The sequence below is a fragment of the Acanthochromis polyacanthus genome, chromosome 19 (assembly GCF_021347895.1).
Source record: "Acanthochromis polyacanthus isolate Apoly-LR-REF ecotype Palm Island chromosome 19, KAUST_Apoly_ChrSc, whole genome shotgun sequence".
Lineage (NCBI taxonomy): Eukaryota > Metazoa > Chordata > Actinopteri > Pomacentridae > Acanthochromis > Acanthochromis polyacanthus.
This window is the reverse complement of record NC_067131.1, coordinates 11,828,662-11,856,455: the sequence shown is the minus strand read 5'-3', so window position 1 is coordinate 11,856,455 and position 27,794 is coordinate 11,828,662. Positions and strand designations below refer to the sequence as shown.

General features: G+C 39.4%; 1 protein-coding gene across 1 annotated transcript in view; it reads left to right on the top strand.

The window, feature by feature from the left end:
* LOC110958640 (protocadherin-15-like) overlaps positions 1 to 27,794 on the top strand; it is a 209,603-nt gene that overhangs the window by 110,103 nt on the left and 71,706 nt on the right. The window contains exons 20-25 of the mRNA XM_022205268.2: positions 4,377 to 4,505; positions 17,393 to 17,512; positions 17,666 to 17,851; positions 21,351 to 21,587; positions 23,609 to 23,725; positions 27,241 to 27,381. Coding sequence (XP_022060960.1) covers positions 4,377 to 4,505; positions 17,393 to 17,512; positions 17,666 to 17,851; positions 21,351 to 21,587; positions 23,609 to 23,725; positions 27,241 to 27,381 — 930 coding nt within the window. The remainder of the gene's footprint in view (positions 1 to 4,376; positions 4,506 to 17,392; positions 17,513 to 17,665; positions 17,852 to 21,350; positions 21,588 to 23,608; positions 23,726 to 27,240; positions 27,382 to 27,794) is intronic.

Below are 27,794 nucleotides of genomic sequence, written 5' to 3'. Positions count from 1 at the left end.
CAATTAAAACAAAAGGTAAAGTTTAAGATCCCTCTGAGGAGACAAAACGCTGATTATAATGCTGTGACCTTCTCTTACGCACAGCCTCGCACGCAATATGGAGAGAGGCAGCGAGTGGGAGGAAGTTAGAGGGAGGGAGAGCGATGAGGGAGGTGTTGAAGGGGCCATTATTACCTTAGCAATTGTACTGTGTGTTCATACACAAGCCTTGATACATACACACTCACACATGCACGCACATACTTAGTCAATTGCTCTCTGGACCTTGACAATTAGCGTATTATCTTTGTGCCCCAAGGGTCTCCAAGTCAGAAAATGGCTAAAAGTAGTTTGGACATTTTTCTGCTTGACACTCCATTATATTTCGAAGGAGAAAGGAGGGAAAAAGAATAGAGTATTGTGACTAGAGAGAGAGAGAAAAGAGGGTTTACAAGAGAGGAATGGAATCAGCTACAGAGAGACGTAAGGGAAGACAAGGAAAGAAAGAAATAGAAAAAGGAGAAGAGAAGATTGGAGTGTAGTTGCCTTATACGGGCCCATTAATCAGCATCACCCGAAAGGCCTTGGGTTGTCTTCATATGTGCACACACACACATACACACACGTCTGTGTCCCATATTATTAAATGTCCTGTTGTGAGAGTGTCAGACTACAAAGTGCCTAATTGGCTATTTGGCCAGTGAATCCATCATTCTGCCACAGATTGAGGACCCTACAAGTTGGTGCAGTAAACCGGCTCCACTGTAAGGACAATGTGCGTTGTAGGATGCAATTTAAACTTTGGTGCAGAACAGTATGCTGTCGTCAGATGGGTTGTATTGTAACTGTATGGTGGCATCAGTTAAGGAACCTGCTTCCACAAAATGTAAAAATGCCTTTATTCAACAATTACATGTTAGCAAATCCTTCAAAATGACTTCTTCTCATTCTTCTGACAACATTTCTAAATGCACATAGGATGAGCATAGCGGTGATGGTATTCTGCTGTGGGGCTGCTTTGCTGCAAGTGGAACTGGTGCTTTACAAAATGCAAATAGAGTGATTAAGGAGGAGGATTACCTCCACATTTTTCAGGAAAAGTTGAAGTCAGAAAGTTAGGTATTGAAAGCAGTTGGGGTTTCCAACAAGACAGTGACCCAAAGCACACATCAAAAGTGGTAAAGAAATCGCTAAATCAGGTCAGAATTAAGGTTTTAGACTGATCTCCCCCAAAGTCCAGACTGAAGCCACATCAAAAAGTTGTGGACTGTGCGGAAAAAGCAAGTCTGTGTCAGAAAGCTAACAAATTTAGTGTAACAGCACCAATTCTGTCAATAGGAGCAGTCAATAAATGTCAGAAGGCTGTGGACGGCTAATAAAAGTATCTAGTTGGCATGAAAGTTGCCAAAGGACATTTAACTACATTTTAGAATTGCTGTATGTACCTTTTTACACATCAGATTTAGTCATTTTTTTTCAAAAGACCTATAATAAAAAAAACAAAATGCATGATTGAAAACACGTGTTCAATTATAGAAAAATAAATGTCACAGGAGTCACTAAACACAAGAAAGCATGGAATAAATGGTCTTCACAAGTGTATGTAAGCTTTTGTTCACGGCTACATGTACATATTTTGGTTGTTGTTGTGTCAGTCTTAAAAAAAGCTAGATTTCCTTTGAATCTATGAGATTAACATAATCAGATTTCAGCTGTGACACTCCATATCGGGGCATCTCTCAAAGTAATACAGCTAAACCCTTCAAAATATGGTGACTCCAGGAAGGTGGGTGTTGAATTCTGGCAGCTGGCCACAGTATCTACGAGATAATAAACTCTGAGGTGTGCGACTATTGAAAAGTGATGTGTTAAGAGCCCCCAACGCAAAATGGAGCTGACTCTATCTCAGCCTTTTGTGTCTGTCTTGCGTGTGTGTTTGCCAGTGTTGCTCACCGCCTGCCTCTTCATTATATCAGAGCTCATTCTACTTTACATATATTGGCATTCAGATAAACCGTTCTGTCAACTGTGAGCTCTTAACCTCAAATTACTTGCATCACCGTGTGCCCTGCCAACCTCAATAGCCTGTTGTCGCCTCTGTGATTGTCACTCTCCCACACACACGCTGCTTTTCTCTCTTTCCATCCCACTGTTGTAAATCGGTTAGCTCTCCTTCATTTTCCTCCTCCTCCCAGTTTCCTTCTTTAAAAGTCAATTCTTGGATGACTCTCTGTGCTCCACTCATGAAAGTGAAATTAAGAAATTGGTGACCTCCTAGAAGCTTCCCTCTCTTTCCCGCTCTTCCGTTCGGGCTTGGTGACATTTACTGGAAAACAAAGTAGTGACATTTTCTGAAAGAAAAAAACTTTTTTAATGGATCTCCTCCAAATCTTTACAAACATGATTCAAGGCTTCAGGTCGTCCGTTGAGTTGGCTCGATTCCTCATCTTTGTTGACAGACGTTTTCAGGTTTTATGAAGCAGTTTCCTAAGAATGAGCATCTAACTCCTGTCATTCCTCCTCCCCCCCCCCCCGAGACAAAGCTGAGTATGTTAGTGAAGCCAAACCCCCGGAGTGAAAGCAGTCGTCAAGAGTTTAGCATTTTTTTCCATGCAGCACTAAAGGCTAAAATCAGTGTAAACACAGGCTCTCTTTGACCCTTGACTGCCCTGCTTAAGTATTTATAATTTATTTAAGTAGTAGAAAGCTACAGTAAAGACAGACTGCAAACATGGGGATAGAGAGCAGAGCACTGACATGCAGGGACTCTCCACTGATGGCTTCTCTGCTGTCGGGATGGCCATAAGTAATTTTAACAATTTTCTTAATTATTCATACCTTAAAACCCCTTGAACACTCACCAACCCAAATGCAGGCCAGGAGAAAATTCTGGAAAGTGTATTTGAAATACCATCGGCCCATTTTGAGTCATGCTTTGAAAGCACAAATCCTTGCTTTTCAAATGGTGTAAATCATTTTCAGATACCAATATCACAGCAACAATAGCAGCCTTACTGTGTAGCAAGAGTTTGTACACAGTAAAACCATGGTTCACTACCAATTTTTTTTTTCCAGCTTTACTTTTATTGTTTTGTTTTTTTCTCAAGAACAACAGCAGGGATAGCAAATAGGGTCTAGTGAAATGCTTGGTAATGTGCTAACAGCAAATTAAGGGCAGCTGCTTTAAACTGCAAGGTCAAGGTCTGTGGGTATTTTAATGCCAGTGTCATACTTACTGCATCCACAAGGTCAACTGGGTCAGAGTAATGTTAGCTTGCTGCCCAGTTCGCAAGAGTCCACTCGAACCCTCTGTGAACTTATGTGGACAGCCCATAATTAGGCTGGTACTCTACAATAGTGTGCATTCAGATATAAGCGTAGATAACGATCAACTGCGTACTCATCTTTTCTTATATAATATGTGCAATGTGCCCTCCAAATACAGGCCAGTTGCACTAGAAAGTAGTAGAACAGCCATGTGGGCCTCCTCAAGGGAGCATAAAGGCCAGTTAATGCTTTCTGTGGGTGCCAATAGATGCAGACTTTAAAACTGGACATGAGTGCAGAATTGTTGCTCTGCTCTATAGACAGTCACGCTGACCTTCCACAAAAAGGTTTTACCAGTCAAATTGACCCTTAACCCTCAAATGAAAAGTCAAATTTCTTAACTAGATCCTTAACAAGACACGAGTTGCACACTTCACACAAAAGCTGCCACAGAATCCCGGGTTGACAGATCTTTTAAAGTCAGGTGTGGGCTTGATTGGAGGCAGGGAGCTGGGTCTGGGCCAATCAGCTGTCAGCACCAGAGTAACGTAGGCAGCACATCGAAGGCAGACCTACCAATCAGAGCGCCAACAGGGGGTCTCATCCAACATCCAACTCTTGTGGACTTTGGTGGATGATGAAATTTACATCACGTGCGGAGCATGAATTAGCCTTTATCAAAGCTTACCTTTTCTATCATCTATAAAGTGAAAATGTTGAACCACTATGTGCTGCACTTTTCTTCATAAGAGTCCAACAAATATGGGGTGAATGCTACAGGGTTAACACAGTCATAACTTTAAGCACAGGAACAGAAAGTGCACCAACAGTGAGGAGTTTTTCCAGTGTATTTTTCGAGCAAATGTTTTTTACATGCATGGAGCGATGAGGGAGCCAGGACCAGAGTACAGCTAATTAGCAAGCGAAATGGGCTCTTTAGTTTGTTATATAAGGTAGAAATGGATGGTGAAATTAGACCTCTTTGAAGTTTGAAAACAGATCCATCCTGCATGTTTTGATAGTCTGTCACAGAAAAAGCAAAACTTTGTGACACCAGTCGGAGGCTTTCTGAAATGACAAGAAAAGTAACGCGAACTTCTCTCTCTCTGTGTATGTGTGTGTGTGTGTAGACCTCCACTGCGACGGTGAACATTGTGGTGACAGATGTTAATGACAATGACCCGTTGTTCAATTCTTCACTGCCTGTGAACCTCACTGTCACCGAGGAGCAGGATCACGCCTACGTTGGACAGGTCAAGGTAGGAAGATGAACACACACGAATACATATTCACACTCTAAATCATGCACAGACAAGCAGCCACCACAAAAAAAATCTCCTCACCTCACTGCACAGTCTGTTTTAAATAGGTTTTGTTGTCTTCGAAAGCCTGCTTGGTCTGTGTGAACATGTATGATTGTACTATGTACCAATATGCTAATGCATTCATTATGCAGACGTGCATGACTCTTCCTTTCACTAATCCTTTGTTATGATGATTAGTCAGGACCAAAAATGTCAGATAAGATTACAGTTTATCTCATTCTATCAATAAGTCCCTGATTGCACATGTGCAATTAAAAAGCCCAACACAGCAGGATCTAAAAACTGGTAACACAACTTTTGTTATTGCGGCACAAGCCTTGTTTCTGCAATATTGGTGTAAGGGGTCACCGCCATGAGAGACAAATCGCTTCTCCAGAACTATATCGGAAGCTTTCAGAATTCATCGTTCATTGATTTCTTTGTCCTTCACCTTAAATGGTCATAATTTACGTTATGGGGGCTTGCTTTGTGTCCCCAGCTGGGATGCAGGTTTCTGCAATGTGTCTGTGTAAACAGATTAATGTCTCCACGACACAAGTAATGCTCGCACACAAACACACACACACACACACACACAGCACAGCACACAAAGATTCACAGAGGCTCTAATTAAATTCGGCTCTTATAATCTTTCACAATGGGGACCAAAGATCACTAACATAACTCTGTAAACTGTGGTAGCTTTGTAATTAGGACAGTATGTTATTATGCTCAGAGGACGTTGGGTACTTACTGAAGGTAGACAGGATGCAAGGATTTTAGAAGTCCATGCAACACTTATGCGTGAGTTAGGGAGTTGTCTTAATAGGGTTGAATGTTTCCTTATGATGCTAAAATTGCTGCTTCTTGAGAATGTAGTCATATCTTCCAGGAAACTGATCCCCTCATAGTCGCTGTAAGCATGGATCTGCTGATAATTACCATTAAAATATGCTTATTTTCAATTCATTTTTATTTTGTCTGTCATATCTGTAGATAATACAAGAATAACCTTTAGTAAAGCAAGTACTTCTGAGATGGAAAAAGCAAATTGTTACCAAAATGGAATTGTTTCATCCGTTGTTTTTCAACCTATTAGGTCTTCAACTTATAACTTTAGTTGGAGGAAACTACTGCACCTGAAATTAGACATGCAGCTACAAAGCAACATTTCAAAGTTAAACTTAAGTATTTGTTTGCAGTACAGTACAGCTTTGGGGATACGAGGGCTTTTTGGAGGCATTTTCATTGAAAAGGGTTTTTCTTCATAAACTCCTGGTTACATTCTCTGTATTCAGTCCTGCATCTGCGGAAAAAGCCGTAAATATGAGAGGGGGAGAGATAAATAAGACCGCATATGGCACAAAATAAATCTAAAACTGAAATGAAAGCACTAAAAAAAGCAAAAATCAAAATTTGTGGGATATTTTTGCACCTGCGTCAGCACCTTCTTCTTCATGTAGCACAAAGACTGCTGGACTTGCTCCAGACCCAATAACTGACTTATGTATTCCCCAGACAGGGGCCATGGCTAAGTCTGACACTTTGATAGGCTCTGATCTTTAAAGATGCTCCCTCGGTTGCATGCTTGCTTGGATTTGCTCCAAGCTTAATTCATAGCCTTTACACACCAGTGTCAGGGGGTCTTTGATCAGTCTGACACTTTGCCAGGTTCTAAATGTTAATCATGCTTCTTTAGTTCGTACTAGGACTCCTCCTAAGATAAATATATGGCCCTCACACACCCTTGTCCAGCATTTTTGAACAAATCATACTTTTAACAGGTTACAAACTTAAAGGTTCAATACCTTTTCTTGTTTGGACCATTTGGCACAATTCCAAACTTGTAAATCCACCCTTCTCCAAAAAGCAGATATTTCTTTCCAAGCATTCCAAATTTTAACTCTCGCTCAGATCTTTGGGCTGAAGCCAAATTCAATGTCCAAAAACCCACCTTAATCTGGAGAGAGGGCACTTGAACGTATTCCAATCCTGAACTCCCTACCTTTCAAGGACCCTTGGATATTTTCCAAACCAAAACAGACGGTGTGATCCCTCAGCAGGCTGAGCAAGGCACGACTCTGGGCCTCCTTCCAAACTGGGGTCCGTACCTGTAGCTAGTAAACAGATTTCCAAAAGAATGAATGGGGCTGACCTTGGTTTGCTGATGCTGGTGAGGTAGAGAGAGAGATATGGAAAGAAGGGCGGAAAAGCGACATGCTTGAGTGGCGGAGAGAAACGGAGGAAAGACGTTGGAGAGGTGTAGAGAGAGAAGAGGGGTGATGACAGAGCTGAGGGAGTATGGCGGCATTCTCAATCTGACTTTCATGAGTTTAAGACATGGTTTCTTTTTTAAATATAGAAATAAGGCATAAGAGGTGAATTCACAGAGAGAGGTCATGTTTAACCATCAATATATACTTATATAGTTGTTAAAAAACAATAAATGTATAAATTGTTAAATAAATCAAAAATAATGCTATAACCATGAGCACTGAATAATTCTGATTGGTTGGAAGATTTTATAATTTTTTAGAACAGGCAGTTTTACCAGATTTCTGTGTCGCAGGTGTTTGTTATAGATTAATAAGCCTGTATTAAAATACTTTCAATGCAACAGCTGAGCCTTAAAGTGCTTTGAGCTATGATTAAACAGGACCTGAATGTGGGGAACAAAGTATTATTAATATTAGCTGGTAGCCTGAGTGTGAGGAACAGCTGTAGCAGAAACAGGAGAGAACATTTGACAGGAAAACTGACCCAAACATCACTGTATATAAAAAGATGTGGTGAAATCACAGGTGAGAGCGAGAGAGAGGGGAGGACAGGACAGTTTGTATATATGTGAGAGCTTATCTGCAATGGACAGACAGTTTGAAAATAATATTGTGTAGAAAGCACTGCTACTCTGTTCTTGAAATTGACAGAAATCAGTGAAAACTTATTTTAGGATTATAAAGCTCTGGGCCAAGCCCTAAGCCCCTTCCTGTTTAGCTACATGTTGCCTAGCAACACAACCACTTTCTGTTGTGACTTTTTAAAAAAAAAAAATTAATCCATGGAGTTCTATATTTGTGAAACTTTTCCAGGGCCGAGAAACTTGAGTTTTATTCCTATGACATCACCATGTAAATTCTACCAGACTGGATCACTCAGGTGGGCTAGACGGGAAATAATGAAATGCATTTGGAAGCAAACCTAGACACTAGAAATTGTTTTTGGCTCATGCGCCAGTTCAGCCAATCCATTCATTTTTATTTAAACACAGAATCAACTCAGGAAGCATCAGTGCAATAATATAATGTTCTGATGGGAGCATCGCTGGGGTGTTTTTGTTTTTTTTGTTTTTTGCTCATGAGTAATTTTCTCCAATTCTTTTTTTCCTTTTTCTTTTCATGAGCCTTCTCTCAACTCTCCTGGCTTTCTAAATTCCAAGATCACTTGTTGGCATGTGCATTGATTTTCACAAAAAATGCATTATTTGTACATTATTGTCACGTCAGCCTCTGGTAACACTGCAGTGGAGGTATTTTCACCTGAGGGAAAAGCGCACACATTATTTTCGACATTATTTCCGTGTGATATGAAGATTTTCAAACACTAAAAGTAATTCATGAGAACATCAGTAATTTCCTCTGATCTTTTAGCCATTTTTTTGACTCATCTTCCTTAAAGACCAAAGAAACAGATCATAGTTGGCAGAGAGAATGATCATTATACATTTCAAATCATATATATAAATATAAATAATCATGTATACAAATATGAAAAAATCATAGATACAACTCTGCTGCAAGTAAAAGTCCAGCGCAACTTCTGAGCGTTTATGTATACTACCAGTTAAAAGCTTGGACACCTTCTATTTCAATACTTTGTATTTTATACATTGTGAACTACTACTGAAGATGAACACTTTTTTCTTTACAACATGTGTTCCTTCATAGTTTTGATGTCTTCAGTATTAATCTGCAATGTCGAAAATAATTAAATAAAAACCACTGAATGAGAAGGTGTGTCCAAACCTATAACTGACAGTGTATATGTACCTGCCAGGTGAGGAAATCTCATTCAACTCAGTGGACAATATCAGTTCTCCTTAATATATTCATGATATTTTTCTCAACATAATGCACAGCTCCACATTGGTTTTTGTTGTATATCAATATCCAGACTATCATACTATATATAGCAGGCCAGAAAAAGATTTAGTATGGCCCAATATGTACTACGTCAAATATAGTGTGCCAAACATACCAGGATGTTCGAAGACATACAGTCTGATTTTGCAGCATTCGAGCCAGCGTAATTTTCTCTCCAGTCTGACCCACAATCCTCTGCACAGTTGCATCACAGTATGTCGTGAGAGCATAAACAAGCCCCAGCCGCTGAGAGCACACAGACAGACGGCAGCTTGTTTCACACTGCAGATTGTGATAGTCAAAGTTTAAGGCACGTAATTACGAGGAAATAGTGCGTCCCTGTTGCATGCACGCTGGGATAAATAGGACGGGCACGGCTTTAGCACATACTTAAATAAAAAGGAAAAGTATGCAGTTTGGAACACAGGTGAGTTCATTGGGGGTTGCATTTGAATGTGCCTCATCTAAATCTATTTTTTAAAACAGGTGAATTCTTTGTTTGCACTGTGAAGTAGGAAATGGGGGCAAATGTGTCAGAATATTTGTAGCAGGATGATTGATTACTTTCAAGTGTTTTTGCTGTAATGTTGACAGATGACACTCCGTCACTGAGCCTGCAGTTGTACCACTTGCCCTTGATGCTTTTCTGATGATATTTGTGCTGACTCAATAGGACATTATGTCATGCATAGCTTGAAAATCAAACACTATATATCAAACTAGCGGCACACCAACATACAGTACCTCTTGATCGGTTATCAGTTTGCTTTATCCCCCAGCTGCAGGGTTAAGCGGTCATGTGTCACTGAGGACTGAGAGGCTTGTCTTCCCTTCCAAAAAACACACTCGACGATTTTGCTGATTTTCACGCCTTCAATCCCAGAGAGGGGAGTGAATCAGTGAAATTGTCTGCTGCAGTTAAAAAAAAAAAAAAAAAAAGGGGCTGACTGTTTGTGGCATGATTGCCTGTCCCTACAACATGGCTGATAACTTTCAGTGTACTGTAAGTTGAAAGATGCTGCGCAAAAGCGGCTTTAAAATTTTAATTTTTTTTGGTAAATGGTTTTGAATTGATTCATAAACACTTCAAAAAGAAAATAGTTTTGGAAAGTCGACTACTACATCGATCACTCTTCATGCTGCTGTTGAAACCCTCTTCATACAAATAGTGTGGTGAATCATGCTTCCATTTTTCAATACGGTGTTTTACTATAGAAAATGTATTCTGATTAGGAAGAAAGCCTGAGCAAACAAATAGTTTCGTGGAGCATAAATATCTCCTTCATTACCATTCTGTTCATCATCTCGCAGCCTCTCGGATTTATCTGGTAACTACTTATGGAGTTCTCAGCTCCAGATATTAGAGCAACTACTTGAAATCATGCACAAATACATCATGCATTTATGTAGGTGTGTGTGTATGTCTTCCTCCTGCAGATAAGTATATTTTATGATGACCAAATTATCATTTTCGAGCGTAGTATGTTGCCTGATGGGAAATGAGGCTGAAAAGAAGAAGTAGCAAATAGAAAAGCAATCACACGAGCATGAACACAAAATATAGGAGTAAGATTATTACTTTCTGTGTGTAACTTGCTTAGAAAAGACCCCCACACCACTGTAATACCTGACTATGTGATTTTATTAGTGCAGCAAGGAAAGAAAAGTGCACCGCGACAGGTGATAAAAAACTCTATAATTTAGTTTCAGTTGCAGATACTTCGCTTACCATATCTAAGAACTAAATTGGAGGTGGAGGTGTGAAAGTGATGAAAAAGAGAAGACACTAAAAGGGAGGGAAACTGAAGGAAAAAGGGTTTGAGCACCTGAGCACGAAAAGCAGATCTCATGATTGTAGAGATAGTGTGTATTACAGTCTCCAAGCTGCTTTTTTTTTTTTTTTTTTTTGCCAGTGTGTGTTGAAAAGCCACAGATGTAAGGCAGCCGAGACATTAATTCTGTTGTGTTCCTGGCTTTTAGCTGTCTGGCAGTGTAATTATGCTAAGGGGAACTGTGAGAAAGACAGTGAGGGAGGGATAAGACCCAAGCAGGAAGAACAGAATAGACGGAGGAGGATAAAGGCTGAGAGAAAGTCATGCGCATGTACGCTCAGTCTGCACAGTCCCTAACCCCGGGAACTGCAGTCATCAATATGTTTGACATCAGGTGATTAATCCACCCTTCTATGCAAAGGATTTAATCCAGTTCCTAAAATGCAGTGCTATGACAACTTTACAGTAGGCAGTTCGAAGTGAAGTTTTATGGAAAATAACATCTCGCTGTCATATATCAAATATCCACCCTTTTCATATATTTTATTTTTATGTGACAGGAGAAAATTGCCGACCGTTTATCTTTTTTTTTCTTTTTTTTCCCCCGTCAGTTCAGTCGGCTGACGTCACGGAGGGAAATTTTTCATGTCAAAAATAAACCGAGAAAATTACAGTACTTTTTACTGTGTTACTCGGCTATTTCATTTTCAGATTCATGCGAAAGCTGTCAAGGGTACTGATTATCCCAAATCTATATTCAGTGCAGCTGACAGCTGGGAAAATGTGTCCCTTAAAGAAGTGATTGAACATTTTTTGTGTAAATACTTGCTTTCTTGCATTTGTCCAGCAAATAGAAAGGTGCAGTCAGATTCCAGATAGCAGAGCTTTGCATAAAAACAGGAAAAACAGGGAAACAGCAAGTCTGGCTCTGTCCAAACAGCAAAATTTGTCCTTTAAAACTCCCTAATTAACGCTGTATGTCTCGTTCATTTAGGCTATGCAAAAGCGGAAAAAAATGACAATTAGGAGCAAAGTGGTTGTATGTGTCAGATTATAGCTCTGTTTGTGTCCCCTGTTCAAGTAATCAGAAGGCTCTAAATGGAGATTTCGGACTCTTCCTAATCATCATTTTTGGGTCGACATCATCATTAGCTGTTGAGCCATTTTGGCATCCGTAAAACACGGCAGAGTACTTGGAGGGATTGTTAGCAGAAACTAGTGTACATGCCATGGACTGTTAGTTGTCTGGAAACTGTTCCGGCTGAAAAACAGCCTTGTAAGGCACCCAAAAATAGCCTGTTGCTGATTTAATGTGTAAATTAGGGAGCTTTTTCTGTAGGCCATGTCCATATCATGTCGGAATTGTTGTAATTACAGGTTTTACACTTTCGGTTAGAATTCACACCAGTGTCCAAGTTATAATTATTAGTGGAGATTTTGTAAAAGCTTTAATTATATCTGACTGAGCAAATATAAATACAGCATATGGCCCAAAAACATGTCGTTTAATATAATTAAACTAGGACTTAATGGATTTGGTGCGATATTGTTAGCGTTTTTAGAGCAGTTGTTTCCTCAAATATTCCAATTATTCAACATTATATAACATGAGCATGCTACTCGTTTCCCACTATTTGGAGTCATTATGCTAAGCTAAACTGTTTGTCGCTTTAGCTTCATATTTGAGAAAGCAGTCTCAGTCGTCTCATCTATTTCTCTGCTTCATTCGGTTTCAACACAGCACAAACGGTTACAACAGCACATTGAACAAACACACGCAATATGCTTGTTTCTCTTTTAGTTCAGCTGGTTTCCTTCACCTCAAAATATATTTATTTCTCTCCAGCTTCACGCATTTCTTAATTTCCCCCTCTTTCCCTCACTCTTTCTCTTATTGTTCACGTTTCATTCGTTCTCTCTCGTCTCCAAACAACCTCGCGATAATCATCCAAAAAGCTGGATGCCCCATTAAATTTGGTAACACAGTTTTATCCCCAGATAGCGATGAATCACTGAATACAAATCGCATCAAGAGGACTTCGTTTCTCTTTCTTTGTCTACGCAAAGCTGGCAAGATGGAGTTTGATTTCCATTATTTCTAATAGTCACTGTGTGAGATAAGATGAAACTTTAATGATCCAAAATTGGCGAAACGGGCTAAAATGGGTCACTGCAACAGCAAGTAGTGACAGCAGAACAGCGAAAACAAAAAGTGGAATGTAAATATGCCTCATGTAATAAGGTTAGACAAACAAATTCAGCTGACAATGTTGACAATTTAACTGCCAAATTTACATGCAGCGTCTACATAGACACCATTATTCTGCCAAGGAATGCAGTGGAGTTATGTGACAATCTGCGTTGGTTTGTCTGTCTGTTAGTAACATTACTCAAAAACAGACTCACGGATTTGGATGAAATTGTCAGGGAAGATCAGAAAGGACACAAAGACCACCTGATTTGATTGTGGCAGTGATGCAGCTTATAGTCTGGATCCACAGGTTTGTTAAAGAGTTTTGTATCATTGCAATTTGGCGGCACAGTGTCACTAACTATGACAAATGAACGCTGTGTCAGCTGCCTGCTGAAGATCACGATTGTGATCCAACTGCGAATCCACCGCTGCAGACTTACTGGGACTTATCCATCGGAGATGATACAAGGAACAATTATTTGAATTGTGGAGGTGTTTCCAAGTCTCATCAATTCCCAGCACTCGCTACATATTTAGGTCACGCAATTTGGTATCCGTACATAACATAGACATGCATAACCCGAGGTGGGTAGTAACGAGTTACATTTACTCCGTTACATTTACTTAAGTAACTTTTCGACAAAAATGTGCTTCTGAGAGTAGTTTTTCTCTGCCATCCATTTAACTTTTGCTTCAGTAGATTTGTGAAGAAGAAACGCCACTCTTACTCTGTTACACTGGGCAACACTCGACTCTTTACTTTTTTATTTACCAGCCCTAGTTGTAATGTTATTTTCTCTCTACTGAGCCTGTGCCATTTGGAGGGAAGTGAAATGCAGTATATCTTGTCACTGGAAGTAGTTTTCACTGTTCAAACATAAAAATGTTACCTTACTGCAGGTATTTGTTTAAAAGCTTTATGTTGTGAAACACAGATTTGCACATTTGTGTTTCTTGTGCCTTAACTTGTCGTTTTGTAAAGATGTTTTTTGTTTTTGCTGTTTTATTATTTGGAAATACCAGAATTTGCACATTGTTTTACATTTTTGTCTGTCTGATCGCATCATTTCTAAAAACAATAAATCGGTCATTCTAATCAAACAGTTACTCAGTCGTCATTTCATCAAATACTTTTTTACTCTTAAGTGATTTTTTGGATGACTACTTTTTATTTCAACTTGAGTAATAATATTTTGAAGTAACGTTACTTGTCCTTGAGTACAATTTTTGGCTGCTCTACCCACCTGTGTGCATATCACACACCTATGCTGAGCACAAGGTCATTTTGTTTGTGGGAACATCTGTATTAAATGACCGCATTTTATGGTGCTATGATTCTGCCACCAAATATTTCAAGATTTCAGGTGTCGGTAGTGATACGACTGAGCAGCCTTGGCAAAGTACTGCGCTCTCTGAGTGCTGTTCTTGTTAGTTAAGAGATAACATCTCCTCATGCTGCGGTCCACTTACATGCTTCTGAAGGAACCTTCAGCCACTTCTTAAAGGCATTATGGAGGATGTTTTTTTTTTGTTTAATTTGTCTGATTCACATAAAATGAATATACTGACCTTTAGTGGACTTGTATGTATGGTCTCTAAAAGAATAAAAAAAATAAAAATAACTGTGGACATGGCAGGACCTGAAAAAACATCAGCCAATCAAAGCGCTCGGACCGAGGCGTTTGCTTTGCTCCCTTTCCTGTCAATCAAAAATCTTCCGGCTCAGGCCTAGTTACGTAGATTACGTACGCCTTGGACTTATGCGTTTTCTGTATGTGTTGCTTTGGTATAGCTTCGTAGTTAGCTGGCGACTTGTTTTGCTCATCATTTTTTTACATGATGGCAGATAAAGATCCAGGGGGACACAGCCGTAAAAGACAACTTCAGGAGTGCTACGCAAGTTTCTGGAGGGGGGCGTTTCTTCGTAAATGTTAAGAGGGGGGAGGTTAGAGGGGGATGAGGGAGAGGTTGTATGTGCGCATGCGCATGCTACGTTCAAAGTCGTAGGAAATTAAATCTCCTCTAATACCTTTAAGGTCTTCATCCATAGATTAATTACAGTACAGTTAGGATTTTCTTTTGTCAAAAGACTGTTTCTAAGCTCATGAATAACCTTTCACACTTAAATGAATGCATTTATTCCTGTTACATGTCGTTTTGTTCCCCGTCATTTCCGTGATTCACTATTAATTTTTTTTCTGCATTTTCATACATTCACATTAATGTCACAATTGAGCTGACATCACTCACTGTTGCAGAAGTATCACTCACTCTTTTCAGTTGATGATTTTTTTCTTCATTGTGTTAAATCTGGTCAGAGTCCTCCCATCTGCAACCTGCACTCAGTCTTCTATTCAAATGGGTTGTTGAGGAAGTGCACTCAGATCCTTTCGTCTTTCTTCTTTATCGCCCGTCGTGCTTTCGCTAAATTGTCGACATGAGAGTTTCATGCAATGCTAAATATGCTCGCTTTAGAGATCCCACATTGTTCCCCTTTTCAGCAAATTAATGACAGTATCACATATCTCAAGAGTGTGTCTTTCAGATCATCAGCTCAAAATTCCACATAAATGGTTCAATTTACCATGACTCTATAAATCCTGGTTTTACCGCTGTTCAAAATGAGCTGTTTGTAGCTTTAAATGTAGCTGAGCTGCTGCTGTACACACCCCCTTCAGGAAGAAGACTCTCTCTGCTTCTGTAGTTGACAGCACATAGCAAAACGGCAGCCATTACAGACACTAATCAGTATGTGAGACCACACTTCTATGGCTTCTAACTTTGCCTCTAATTCGACATGGAAGAATTGCCAAATTCACACCTCAGCCATTGTTTTTGGCTTCTGCATAGTAAGTTTGTCAGACCGTGTCATTGTAATGGAGTGAATAATTTCTTATCATATTAATCATATACTTGTGAAACTGTATGTTACCATTGTTGCTTTGAGGATGTCAGCATACTCTTGATAGCTTTTAGCTCAAAGTACTGTTAAATTACAATCAAACAAAACAGGTAGATGACTGTAAACTGCTTGCACTTCTATAGCACTTTTCTACTAAAACTCCCGTTTATTCTGTTTTCCTATTCACATACACGCTCAGATAGCAGTAGCAACAAGAGCTACTTTGGATTTAGTGTCTTTCCCAAGGACACCAGCATGTGGAGGGGCTAACGTTGGAACCGCTGTTGTTTCACAGTGTTTTTTGTTTTTTCTTAATTACGTTAGCTTGATTTTAAATTGATTTTGTCATAATTTTTTTTATCCCTGGTGAGCAGTACATCTTTGCTAATGTCACCTTGTTGTCAGAGTAATATCTTTAGCCAAAGAGAATGTGTGGTCATGATTTTATTGACAAAATTAACACTGAACCATAAAACCAAGCCTTCGCCCTCAAGCAACTCTTTGAAATTGTATCAGAAATCAAGGACTGGCCAAAATGTCCTCACTACTTCCCGAGGTCCAAAACTCAAATTGGTCTTCACAAAGGCAAACACACAAGTACGTGCACACAATCTTCCCACAACTAAGAACAGGTGGGGAGCAATTACTTTTAACACTTGCTGCTATATCCCAAATTATATTTTTCTTTTGGAGACTTTGTTCAATAGCAATTTAAGCAAACCCCAGCCCCCTGCACACTCAAATACATGCACACAAACCATGTTAATATTTCTTCTGTTCAGCCTTCCTCTGCCCTGCTCTCATCTATTTTAATGCGGTCAGAATGCTGATTGGACAGGATGAACGTTCAGACAGGGTGAAAGGAACACCGGCTAGCAATTTGTCACCTTCTCAGCACCTTATTTTAATAGTTGGAAGAGATGATTGTGGAGAAGGAGCCGGTGTTTGACTGCAGAACAGCCACAGGATAGTCAGATGAAAGAGGTGCGACAAAGGGAAGAAGACTCCGTGCTCCTCGTTTCCAAGTGAAAATTGAGACCCCTGTCTCATTAAGCCTGGAAAAGTTTAACAATTGCTGCTGGTAGAAAACTAAGTTCAAGTCGTCTGGACAAGTTGCAATAAGGGGAAGAAGCGATCTGATACCCGGGGAAATATGAAACCGAGAGACAGATAGAGAACCGATCTCTAAGGTCTGTCTTTATCACCTTGTCAAATCAGTGCCTACAAAAAGGGAATTTCTGTGTGAAACCTAAAGACAGGAGCAATAACATGAAGACAGAAGTAAGACAGGGTGGGAATAAAGGACATAAGGGAAAGAAACTGACTGTTTTTTCCTTGTAACTATGAACCTCTTGGCGGAAATTTAATTAAGAAGGTGGATTAAATATTGTTGGGTTAACAGTACAAAATCAAAAGGTAATAGCTAGTAAAAATGAACAGTGGATACATTCCACTTTAAATAAAGGTCCCTGAGTGAAACTGTTAGGCAGAAAATGCTACTGATAATTCTCCTCTGAGTCATTCTGCTTTATCTCTCCTTCACATAGGCACGCACAGTCACTCAACCACTTGTAAATATCTTTTATTCCAAAAGAAAGGCAATGAAAATGTTAGCAAAATTGAAAGGGGTTAGAGTTTTACCACTTATGTACACTTACAGCGCTTGCATTGATTTGCACATTTAGTTTGATTTGAGGGGAAGTTTTAAAAATACCTTGCCTAAAAGGCACCCTGAAGATCTGCATGCATTACAAAACAACTGATAAAACCCTTTACTTCTGCTTTCTTATTGATTGTGTGCATTTGTGTTTTTTTTTTTTCTGTCTTGGTTTTAGGCTACAGATCCAGATCTTGGGGCGAGCGGCCAGGTCCATTATCGGCTCATCAACCACCAGAAGCTGTTTTCCATCAATGCCACCGGAGCTATCAGAACTGCTGTGCCGTTGGACAGAGAGGTCAGAGGAAGACGTAGATTTGTTCCACACGAATGTCAGCTTGTCGCATGCAATACAAAACAGACAAGAGAAAACAGTGGTGACGATGACAGTATAAATGTTTGATGCAGCTCCAGTTTTGATGTGTGATCATGAATCTCTATTATTCTAAAGGTGAAAGGTCACTATTTTCTCATCGTTGAAGCCTGGGACGGCGCAGTGGACCCACGACGGTCCAGATTAACGCTCTCTGTCACCGTTTTGGATGTTGACGACAACAGCCCAGTATTCACCCAACAAACTTACAATGTCAATCTTCCGGAGAACAGCCCAAAGGATACGGTCATATTAAAGTTAACGGTGAGTGTATGGATAGATGGATAGGTCAGTTTGCAAGTGATGTTGGACTTAGATTTGTAGCTCTTTCAGTCGTTCATTGCAATACACTGTAAAGGTTTTCTAGACAAATGCCTGATGTGGTGTAAGTTAGCCCTTTCATCTACCAAGGTCTTACCATAACAGTAGATCATGACAAATATATTGTCTGTGTGACGTATTGATTGGTTTTATCTCGAAGCAGATGTGCCTCTATTAAGTGATGAACAGTACAAACGCATATTTTTTAGGAGAAAGGCTACATTATATAGATTGTCCACCAGACAATAGAGTCTGACAAATAGATTTTTCAACTGAAAAAGGTTCCCCTTAATACAAAGGCCAGTCACACTTCTATTAAAAAAACAACAATTTGAAGAGGTTCATATAGGCACTGCTGTACTTTGTTAATATATTTATATTAAAATTACCTTACTGGCAATACACTGTTATTGAAATGTTGTATTTACTCTGCTGTAATATCAATATTGGTATTGGCATTACAAATCTTGTATAAGACAAGCTATATTAACCCTCCTGTTGTCTTCATTTACGGACACCACAAAATATTGTTTCCTTGTCTGAAAAAATACAAAAATTCAGCAAAAAAAATTCCCAAAATTTCTGAAAATTTGCAGAACCTTCAGAAAATTCCAATAATTCCTTAAAAGTTTCCCTTAAAACTTTTATCATAAAAAAACACCCCAAATTTACTAAATATTTTAAACATTTTTTAAAAATGAGAAAAAACACACTCACAAAAAAATCAACCAAAATCTTGCGAATTTGACTGGATTTTGGGTGATTTTTTTGTGAATGTTCTTAAAGAAAGATTTTATTTATTTTTTTAATAATTTTTTGAAAATGTGGACATCAGAAGTTTCACTGTAAAAAAAAAATGTTTTTTTTACACATTTTCAAACTTCGAAACGGGTCAATTTGACCCGCAGGACAACACGAGGGTTAAACATTCATCAGTACACAATTATTTGACTTTGTCTATGGTTTCAATCTGAGGTTATTTAGAAGTCCTGTATTGTTGTGCCCCTTTTCAACACATTAGCGAAAGCCTCACATGTACCCAGAATGTGTATTTCGATCTTTCAACTCAAAATACTAGAAAGGTGGTTCATTTTACCTTGACGCTATAGCCTCTGGTTTTAGTCCTGTTCTAGAAAAGCTTTCAGTGTCTCTAGCTTTATATACATTTGAGTTGCTGCTGTCTTTGCCGCTTCTGCATGAAGATTCACTTGTGTCTTTCATCAGCTATGCAGTGTGTAAGTCACTATTTACTATTTTCTCCATTGTGTGACTACAGAAACAGAAATACGTGTAAATGAGACCAGTTTTATTGGGGTTTTAGCTGTATTAAAATGCAGCATATGTGAGCACAGAGAGCAGGAGAGAAGCAAACAGATGTAAACACCAACAGAGTTTAGGTCTCACTGAAGTACAACAGATGACAAGAAAACATTGTAAGCTAGTCTTGTTTATTGGTTTCCACCTAATTTGTCTCAGGTTTACAAGTTCCTCCGACCTCTGACTTCTGGGCATGTGATTGAAATTAAAGTTGTAATGTAAGCCACATTAGCTTCACAAAATGCTAATATTAAATATTTTACTATTATAGTATTGACATTGCCATCAAAAATGAAATTATTTCACTGGATTTTCAGGTCCTCAGATGCTGGGAGTACGTAAAGAGTTTTGTGTTCACTCTTGCAGCCAACAACAGGACATTTAGTGTGCTTTGCTCATAGCTATAACATTTTAGAGTTAGCAGATGCAGCTCTTGAATGTAAGCAAACTTTGTGGACTGAGAGGTAGCTCCTCATTCTGAAGGACTCACCTTAGAAGCAGTAGGGGGGGCAGGATTATGCACATTTTCAGCTGAATGACAGTTGGTTCTCAGTTTTCTACCTATCACCTGGACTAAATTCTAAATGCCTTGTCAAGCAGCGAGGCCTCAATTTGAGCAGTGAAGGGTACAGGAACACACAAAGCATAATCTCAATAGAAGGCAGCAATTTTACTGTCCACAGCAACTTGGGCCTTGTGTCACATGTGCTACAGCTAAATAATGTAGTACCATTCACCCTCTTTGATGCACAACATGGGTCAAAAGGGACCCAAAACCAATGAAAAAAGGGTATCCACTGACCCACGCTGCGCATCAAAGGGTTAACTTTAGGATATTGAATCAAGGCCACAAACAACAATGAGAGAAAAATGTAATTCCTACTTCAAATTGTCCCTTCAACACAAGTTACCAATACATAGTGGAAGTCTGTGTGACTCGGCAGTTAATTTACCAGCCGAGTAAAGCAGATGCTGTCACTTTCCTTTGAGATGTCGAGCTAATGGCTAAAAAACTAGAAAGCCCCGATTCTTTCTTGCAACCTTTTATTTCACAAAGTTCCCTACTACGACTAAAAGCCCGTCCGAGATTTAGTCTTGTCTGGCTCCTTCCTTGGTCACTCTCTTTTTTCTCTTCAGCTTCTTCCACCAACATCATTTGGGTCTCTGCCTCTGCCATAATGTTCGCATTGAGAATTTTCTTCTTTTTCAGTTTTATAGCGAATGGCATCCAGCATTAAGGTGATGTCCCTACAGAGAATACACAGCTTGCTTTTTCTTATAGCTAGCTGAAGACCCATAATTGCTGGTGTGTGACATAGTACTGCAAAGCGTTCCCTGTACACCAAAGTGCAAGAACGGGAGTTTGAGGTGTCAGAGAGCTGCCATTCTCCCTTTTACAAATCAGCGTACAGTCAAAATGATTTTGAAGCTGTGATTTGAAGGTAAAATAGTTGCATAACGTTGCTTTAACAGAATTGCCAAAACATAATGGACTAACAAGGGTGCAATCCACTGAGTTCTTTTATTATATACAAAAGGGTTATCAGTTGAAGGTATTTATGACAGTATAAGAAGGATATTAGATTGACCTTTTGCAGCACATTTTGTATCGTCACTGCCAACATGTGAAGAATATCTGAAAGCAGCTTTGTAATCCTTCACAAAAGGTTTTAACAAAGGCATGAATGAAAAGGGCCGTTTCATAGTTACTTGATATACAAAATTGTTAGACTGGGAAAATGTACTGAGTTATTTAGCCATGTCTCCTCTGAAATGTTTCATTGTAAAGTCCAGTTAGTAACAAAGGTGCCTCACAAAGTCCACATTATTTGTGCTCAGAGACTTGTAGAAGAATGTGCACTTGAAAGAAGAACTTTTTCATTGAAGCCGCACAGTAAAGTACTTGCAAAAGAACAAGTAAGATGTAGACCAGCAGCTCGACTACAAAGGTTGCCACCGCAGGCAATTCAGACACACCAGTTCAACACAGACCCACTGAAAGTATTGTGGCCTTTTACTTGCTCCAGCCAATGTAGATTCTTCCCCTTCTGGCAAATATAAAAAATGTATTCATAATATTACTTTCTTTCCCATTTTTTGCCTTTCTCCCCGCTCTTTTCTGTAGGCAATAGACACTGACCAGAGCTCCAACATCACGTATCGAATCAGAACTGAAGGCTTGGACCAGGAGATCACTCGGCTTTTCCACATCAACCCCATAACGGGGGAGCTGTCAGTTCTCAAGGTTCTGGACTTTGAGGCTCTGACTGACTCAGAACCTACGTACACGTTCACCGTAGAGGCCTTCGACACCGAGGGAATCATGCCTCCTGGACTCGCCTCTGTTACTGTCAGAATAATGGTAAGCGTGTGGGCGTGTGTTGATGAGATGGTTTCTCTGTCTAAGCATGAGGAGCAGAAGTGAGGTCAATATGTCACTCTTTTAGTTAAGTGTCTTTTAGATTTGAAGGAGCATAAATTGGCATTGTTGCATAGCAGCGCAGGACTGACCACTGCAAAAGGGAGATTTAACGAGATAGGAAGCTTAGTCTTGGCCTGTTATGCCGCAGAAAAACAACTAAAGGAATGTGTTGTTAATGCAGTGTCTGTATTTCAGCTTCTGTTTGCTCTCTTCTTCCAATCTTTAAGAATACAACAAAGTGCTGCTGGACACGTTGTCAAAACAAACTAGATTTTCAATAGCTTGCATGCCCCGACTACGACCGCTGAGGGAGGGAGCGGTGGAGACGATGACTCAAAATTTATTTGCTTTGAATGTGTCTGCGCCATTAGGTAGTATTGAGCAGTTACAGTAACCACATTGCGATTCACTGCCAGAGTCAGATTCAGATTTTAAAGTCGATAGGTTTTTAATACCATTTTATAAGCTGTTTGAAATGTTTCCTTTGTGGTCCAATGTAGCACATTCCTAAAACTCACTAGGAGCTTGACTTATTGAATGTCTGACTAACCTCTCAGTTAATTAAGCTGATGAGTAAAAACACAAGGGTCAGAGGTCACTAGCAAGTAAAACTGTGCTAATTAAATAAGGACGCTCAAGGATCTGTGAATCAATATGTGAAAATATTTAGTGTTCCGCATAGAAGATGGCAACGTTACTAAGTAAGACAAGGTTGTTTTATATGACTTGTAAGAAGAAGCTGTGTGACTGTAGAATAACTAATTTGAGGACTCACTGTCTGACTGACAGTGTGGGTCGCTCAGCTCTTCCCTTAATGTTTGCCCATTACCTTTGCCTTATGTTTTCTCTCAACTTTTTCTTTCTAATATTAGAATGCACCTTTCTCGCAAAGGAAAACGAAATCAAACTCCCTTTGCTGTTACTTTACCTAAGAATTCTCTGTAATTAAAACTGTGTTCAGAGCTGTAATTTAGTTCACCTTTTCCCTTCCAAGTACCCATAGTGACTATTTTACTGCTCATGTAAAATTATGAGTTTTTTAATATTGCACTGCTAGTTGTAAGGTTTATTGCCTTATCACCAATCTTATAGTACAGGAGGTCCTTTATTCTCTAATAAAACTCTTTTTGATGGAAATTGCGTTTCACAGGTAGTTCTAACAGATTTGTTTAGGTCTTAATAGATGTACAGTGTGTTAGTATGAGTATTAAAACACAACGGATGTATTGCCTTAAATTTGTTTAAACTTTATAAATACCGCTGCTGATCTCACGCGTTCTTTTTCACATTTCCTAAAGTTGGTATGGTTCACTGACCTCATGTTGGACAGTTCTGACATCAGAGTACTCAAAGTTGTAGAAAAATAAACCGCTACTTTCTGTCCCTTTTGGAACATCTTTGTTGACTTGTGTTTTTTAATTCTTTTGTGAGTCTGTCAACTGTGACACAAGATCTGAAATCCATAATTTAGCCAACCTATGGGAAAATTGAAGTTACTACTGCTCAAAGTCATGGATGTTTCCCTGTACTGCCGACCCCTGCTGTCATTAAAACCCCGCAAGTTTTCATGACCGCCTCCCCTTTTTTTCTACTCCTAAACTGCTATTTTTTTTTAACTCAATCCAAAGTCAAACAAAGCTCTCAAAGATTCTTTTAAGTCTGTGTAAGCATTAGCATAATGGACTCAGGCGTTATATTACCAGGTTTATGTGTTGTTACCCTGTTGTTCATTGCATTGTTCTCACTTGTGGAGACCAGATGTTCCCAAACATATGAGGAATCCACTATAGGAGAGAGAAATTTAGGAATTATAGTCAGAGCAAAGTTAGTTTGCAGATATTTCTGCCTTTCATTTTTAAAAATATGTAGAGTTTTATGCATTTAATGGGGAAAAAAACAGCTTGGTGTATTGTATGTTTACAATGCTAATGTCATGCTGTGTGTGTTACATCTCTCTCCAGGACATGAATGACTTTTCTCCGGTATTCAGCCAGTCAATGTACCGAGGCATGGTCGCCCCTAATGCTGTCAAGGGAACCATCGTAACCACAGTGATGGCCAATGACTCTGACCCTGTGGTGAGCATTTCCAGCTGCTGCTATTCAATCAAACTGTTTTTCACAGCCTGTTCCTCAAATTGTGTACCGGAATGATGCAAGATAATGACGCTTGTCTCTAGTCAGCGTGCGTGGTTTGAATGTGTTTGCACTTCTTTCTCCAGTGCAGCCATTTTTTTCATCCCAGCGTAGCGCTTAGTGATACCTCAGCTGGGCTTTTAATGCAAAACATCTTTGCAATATTGGCCGGTTCATTCTGCTTGTTGTATAATGAAGGTTAGCTCACTTTAGAGTGTTCCACTGTGAGCCATCAGATAGTCTGGTGCCGTTAACCCCCGGTTTAAGAGGTGGTAACACGCTCACAAAGAGCACTGATCGCAGTGTGAGAGAATACCTTATGAGGATTTGCTGAGTCACACAGCGCTTTGTTTAGATGCACATCTGAAATGCAGCGGTTCTCTGAGAAATAGCTCTAATTTTTTAGTGGAAACAGAAAACAACCAACTGGTAAATTTGCAATTTTACTTACCAAATAAATATTTATGAAAAGGCCAGAAACACAAAAGTATCTTTATTTTGCATTACTGCTCAAGAAGCCGTGAGCTTATTTCTCACTCCCCATCTCTATGCAAGATCTTCTACACCAGCAGCGGTCCCCCATAAGCCTCTTTAAAAGCCTCATGTTCCTTTGAATAATATGCTTGCTGTCTCCTATATCAGCTGAATTGATTCAGACTTCAGGTTTAAGCATCAAAGTAGTTTCTCTTGGGTCAAAAAGCAACATTATGCTGTCCAAGCTATATGCTATAAAGGTGCTCCCAGTGCTCAGACAAGGTACTAAATAGCACCTTAACAGCCTCGGATATATATATCTCTGGGTGTGAGTGTCATTTATGCCCCCTGATTCAAAATTTACCTGTAAAGTAGAAATCCTTTCAAGAATTTGTCACAGTCAAGTTTTGCTGACTCACTTTGAGCAGTTATGTAATGAAATGTTAGATTGGAGCAGACAGCTCTGATTTACTGCTCAACTGCAGCACTTCTAGAAAAAGAAAAAAAACTCATTTCAGAAGAAATGATGGTTAGATTGCAAATGACTTTTTACATTATATTAAACAAAAATCTACATTTTACAAGTATGTGTTGAATGCAGATTTTTTTTTAGCTGTCTTTATACTGACACTGTAACCTTAAGCCAGTGATGTAAAACACAAGTCTTTCTAGTTATTGGCAATAGGGTTTTGCTGCAACTGTTCCAATATTATAAAGCAATCAAAACATATAGCAAGATTCACTCATGATGAAGAGGAAGCAGAGTACAGAGATGTACTGATGGGTGACAAATTAAAGGAAAAACCAACATAAGGAAGATGTTGCACCACAATGTGTTGTCGAACGGCTTCTGTGCACCTTGGTGTTGCTTTTAAAAGTTTGTGGATTTCCTAAAAGGATGGCACACAAGATATTTCCTCATTTCTTGTTTAGCTGATGGTGGTGAACAGTACTGTTTAACATGTCAGTGCAAAATCTCATAGGTGTCCAGTTAGGTTGAGGTGTGGTGACTGCAAAGGTCACAGTGTACGATTGGTATTATTTTCCTAAAACCACTCAGTGACTCATTGTGCACCGTAGATGAGGGCTTTGTCATCATGAATACCACTTCCATCAGGATAGAAATGTTCCATCGTCATAAAGTTGGTCACTCAGAACAACTTTCTATTGATTTGCAGTGACTCTTGCCTTTTTAAGAGAACAAGTGGACCTGAAACATGCCAGCAAAATGCTCTCCTCATCATAATGGAGCCACCAGATCATCTCCCTGTAGGGCATTCAGTACATGGGCGTGCACTGGGCAGGAATAGGGTGAAGGATGACTCATCTGACAATATCACATTTTTCCACTCTTTCTCTGTGGACCAGCGACTATGATTTTTGCACCACTGAACTCCCAAATGGGCTTCCATCTTCGTAATGAGGGGTTTATGCACTGAAACCTCACTGTAATTTCCCTCTCTATGTAATTGTCGATAGACTGTTCTTGCAGACAGTCTGATTGTTCCACCTAAGAAAAAAAGTTGCCCTTCTGTTTTTCCTTGCATATGGCACTACTCCATCAAATGTGCAGTCAGTGCTGACCAGTTTTTGACTGCATTTACTGATGTTTTTCCCATAAATTCAAATGCAGGTGTCACTTTAGTGCCTGTTTCCGTCTCTTTTTCTTGCCAACTTGATACAAATGTAAAAGCATGATTAAATAGAAATGGATTAATTGTGCAGTGCACCTGTGTGAAACCATCTGTTGTTTCTCTACTCATTTATTCAATTTTTTTTTTTTTTTTTACTTCATTTGTCACCCATCTGTAATTTTAAGGCAAGAGAACAGTTGTAATAGCAATCCAGGTTGTCCTACAGATTATCCGATGCACTGTCAACACTTTAGATAAACATTGTCACTAAATATGCTCTATAGACAGCCATACTGTCAGCTGGTCACCTACAAATACTTACCTCAGCTCTCAAATGTAGTGTCAAAATAGCCAGTCCTTTCAAATATACTGCCCACACCAAATGTAGATGAGAATTACTGACATAAACAATATATAGGGCACAACAGGGATCCATCTTTCGTCTTCCTTTGAAGCACTTTCTTCTTTGAAAAGCGTTGCATTAGTGAAAAGCCTACATTATAAAGCGCTGTGAGTAGCGCAAAGGTTGAAAAGCGCTATACGGGCAGACTATTTACCATTCTTTAAGAGTAAACGAATGAAGCCGTTCTGCAGCTGTTGACATGGTTTTAGACTTCCAGTTCCATTTCCTGATATAAAAGAGAGGTGAATTGACTTTTTCCATCCATATATTTTCCGTTTCTGTGCAATAATATGGCAGAGACACCGGGCTTTCTGCCTTTTTAGCACACAGTTAACAAGCAATTTTCAAACTTCTACTGACCTTAACTTGTCCGTGCCCCCAAATTGCTCCTCAGAGGGAGGTTTAAATGTAGAGGTCTAATTTCTTGAGACAGGTGCAAGTAAACCTTTCCTCCCTAGAAGTAAGTACAGTTCTTATTTTTTTTTCACTTCCTGAACTTAAACTCCTTACAGAATACTGAGAAACTGTAGTATTGAGCAAAAACATATTGCCGCATATTGTCAAAAATCCTGCAATTAAATAGATTTCCTGACATTTGGAGTCATTCTGATAGTCATTAATTATCAGCAACACTTAAGAGGTTAATTCATGGCCATTAGAACTCGGGCCGCAGTGGTGATTTGTGTGTTTTTAGCCCTTCATAAGTGTTTGGATACACAGACACTGTTTGACATTTGGCTCCAAACTAATTGCTTGGATATTAAATATTGTACAAGTCATTACTCACTCATTACTACACTGTGTTTTAATTTGAGGCTGCTGGGCAAAAATAATCCAAAAATGTCAGTCTTCCAGAAACCATATGAGACACTTGATTCTGTGACGCAAGATGCAATTAAATGTGTGACCTTAATGCTCAAGCTTGCCTTATTTTGTCCTTATCACAGGGCACTCCAGCGGGTCTGTTGCGCTACAGGGTGGACCAGGAGGCATTTCCGTACTCCGCCAGCATTTTTGACGTAGAAGAACAGACGGGGCACGTGGTTACCAGAGTAAACCTCAATGAGGAGCCCAACTTGAAGTTCAGTGTAAGTATTCAAACAGTTTAACTTCCAGGTCAACATTTGTCCACAAAGTGCACTACATTGTTTGCTCGTGATTCCCATCCCTGGCTTGGCGCTCCCACAAAGGTCACATGATGATTCTGAAGGCTTGTGAGAGGAGGAAGCAATATTACCTTTCTTTTTTGACTCTGTGAGTTGAATATTTTGCTTTTTTAGCCAAGCTTGCAGCAGCGATCTATCAGTCGGCCAATTTGATGGATTGCCATTGTACAGACGCTCATGGCGCAAAGTATGAATTTTAATGACTTTGCTGATCAACTGAATTTTCTTCCACTGATGCTGTGGAATATCACAGTGTACAGATTGGATTTGGACAAACCTTGGTACAGATGTCCATGGGTTCTGTGAAGGCCTCTGATTTTACTTTTGTTGGCATT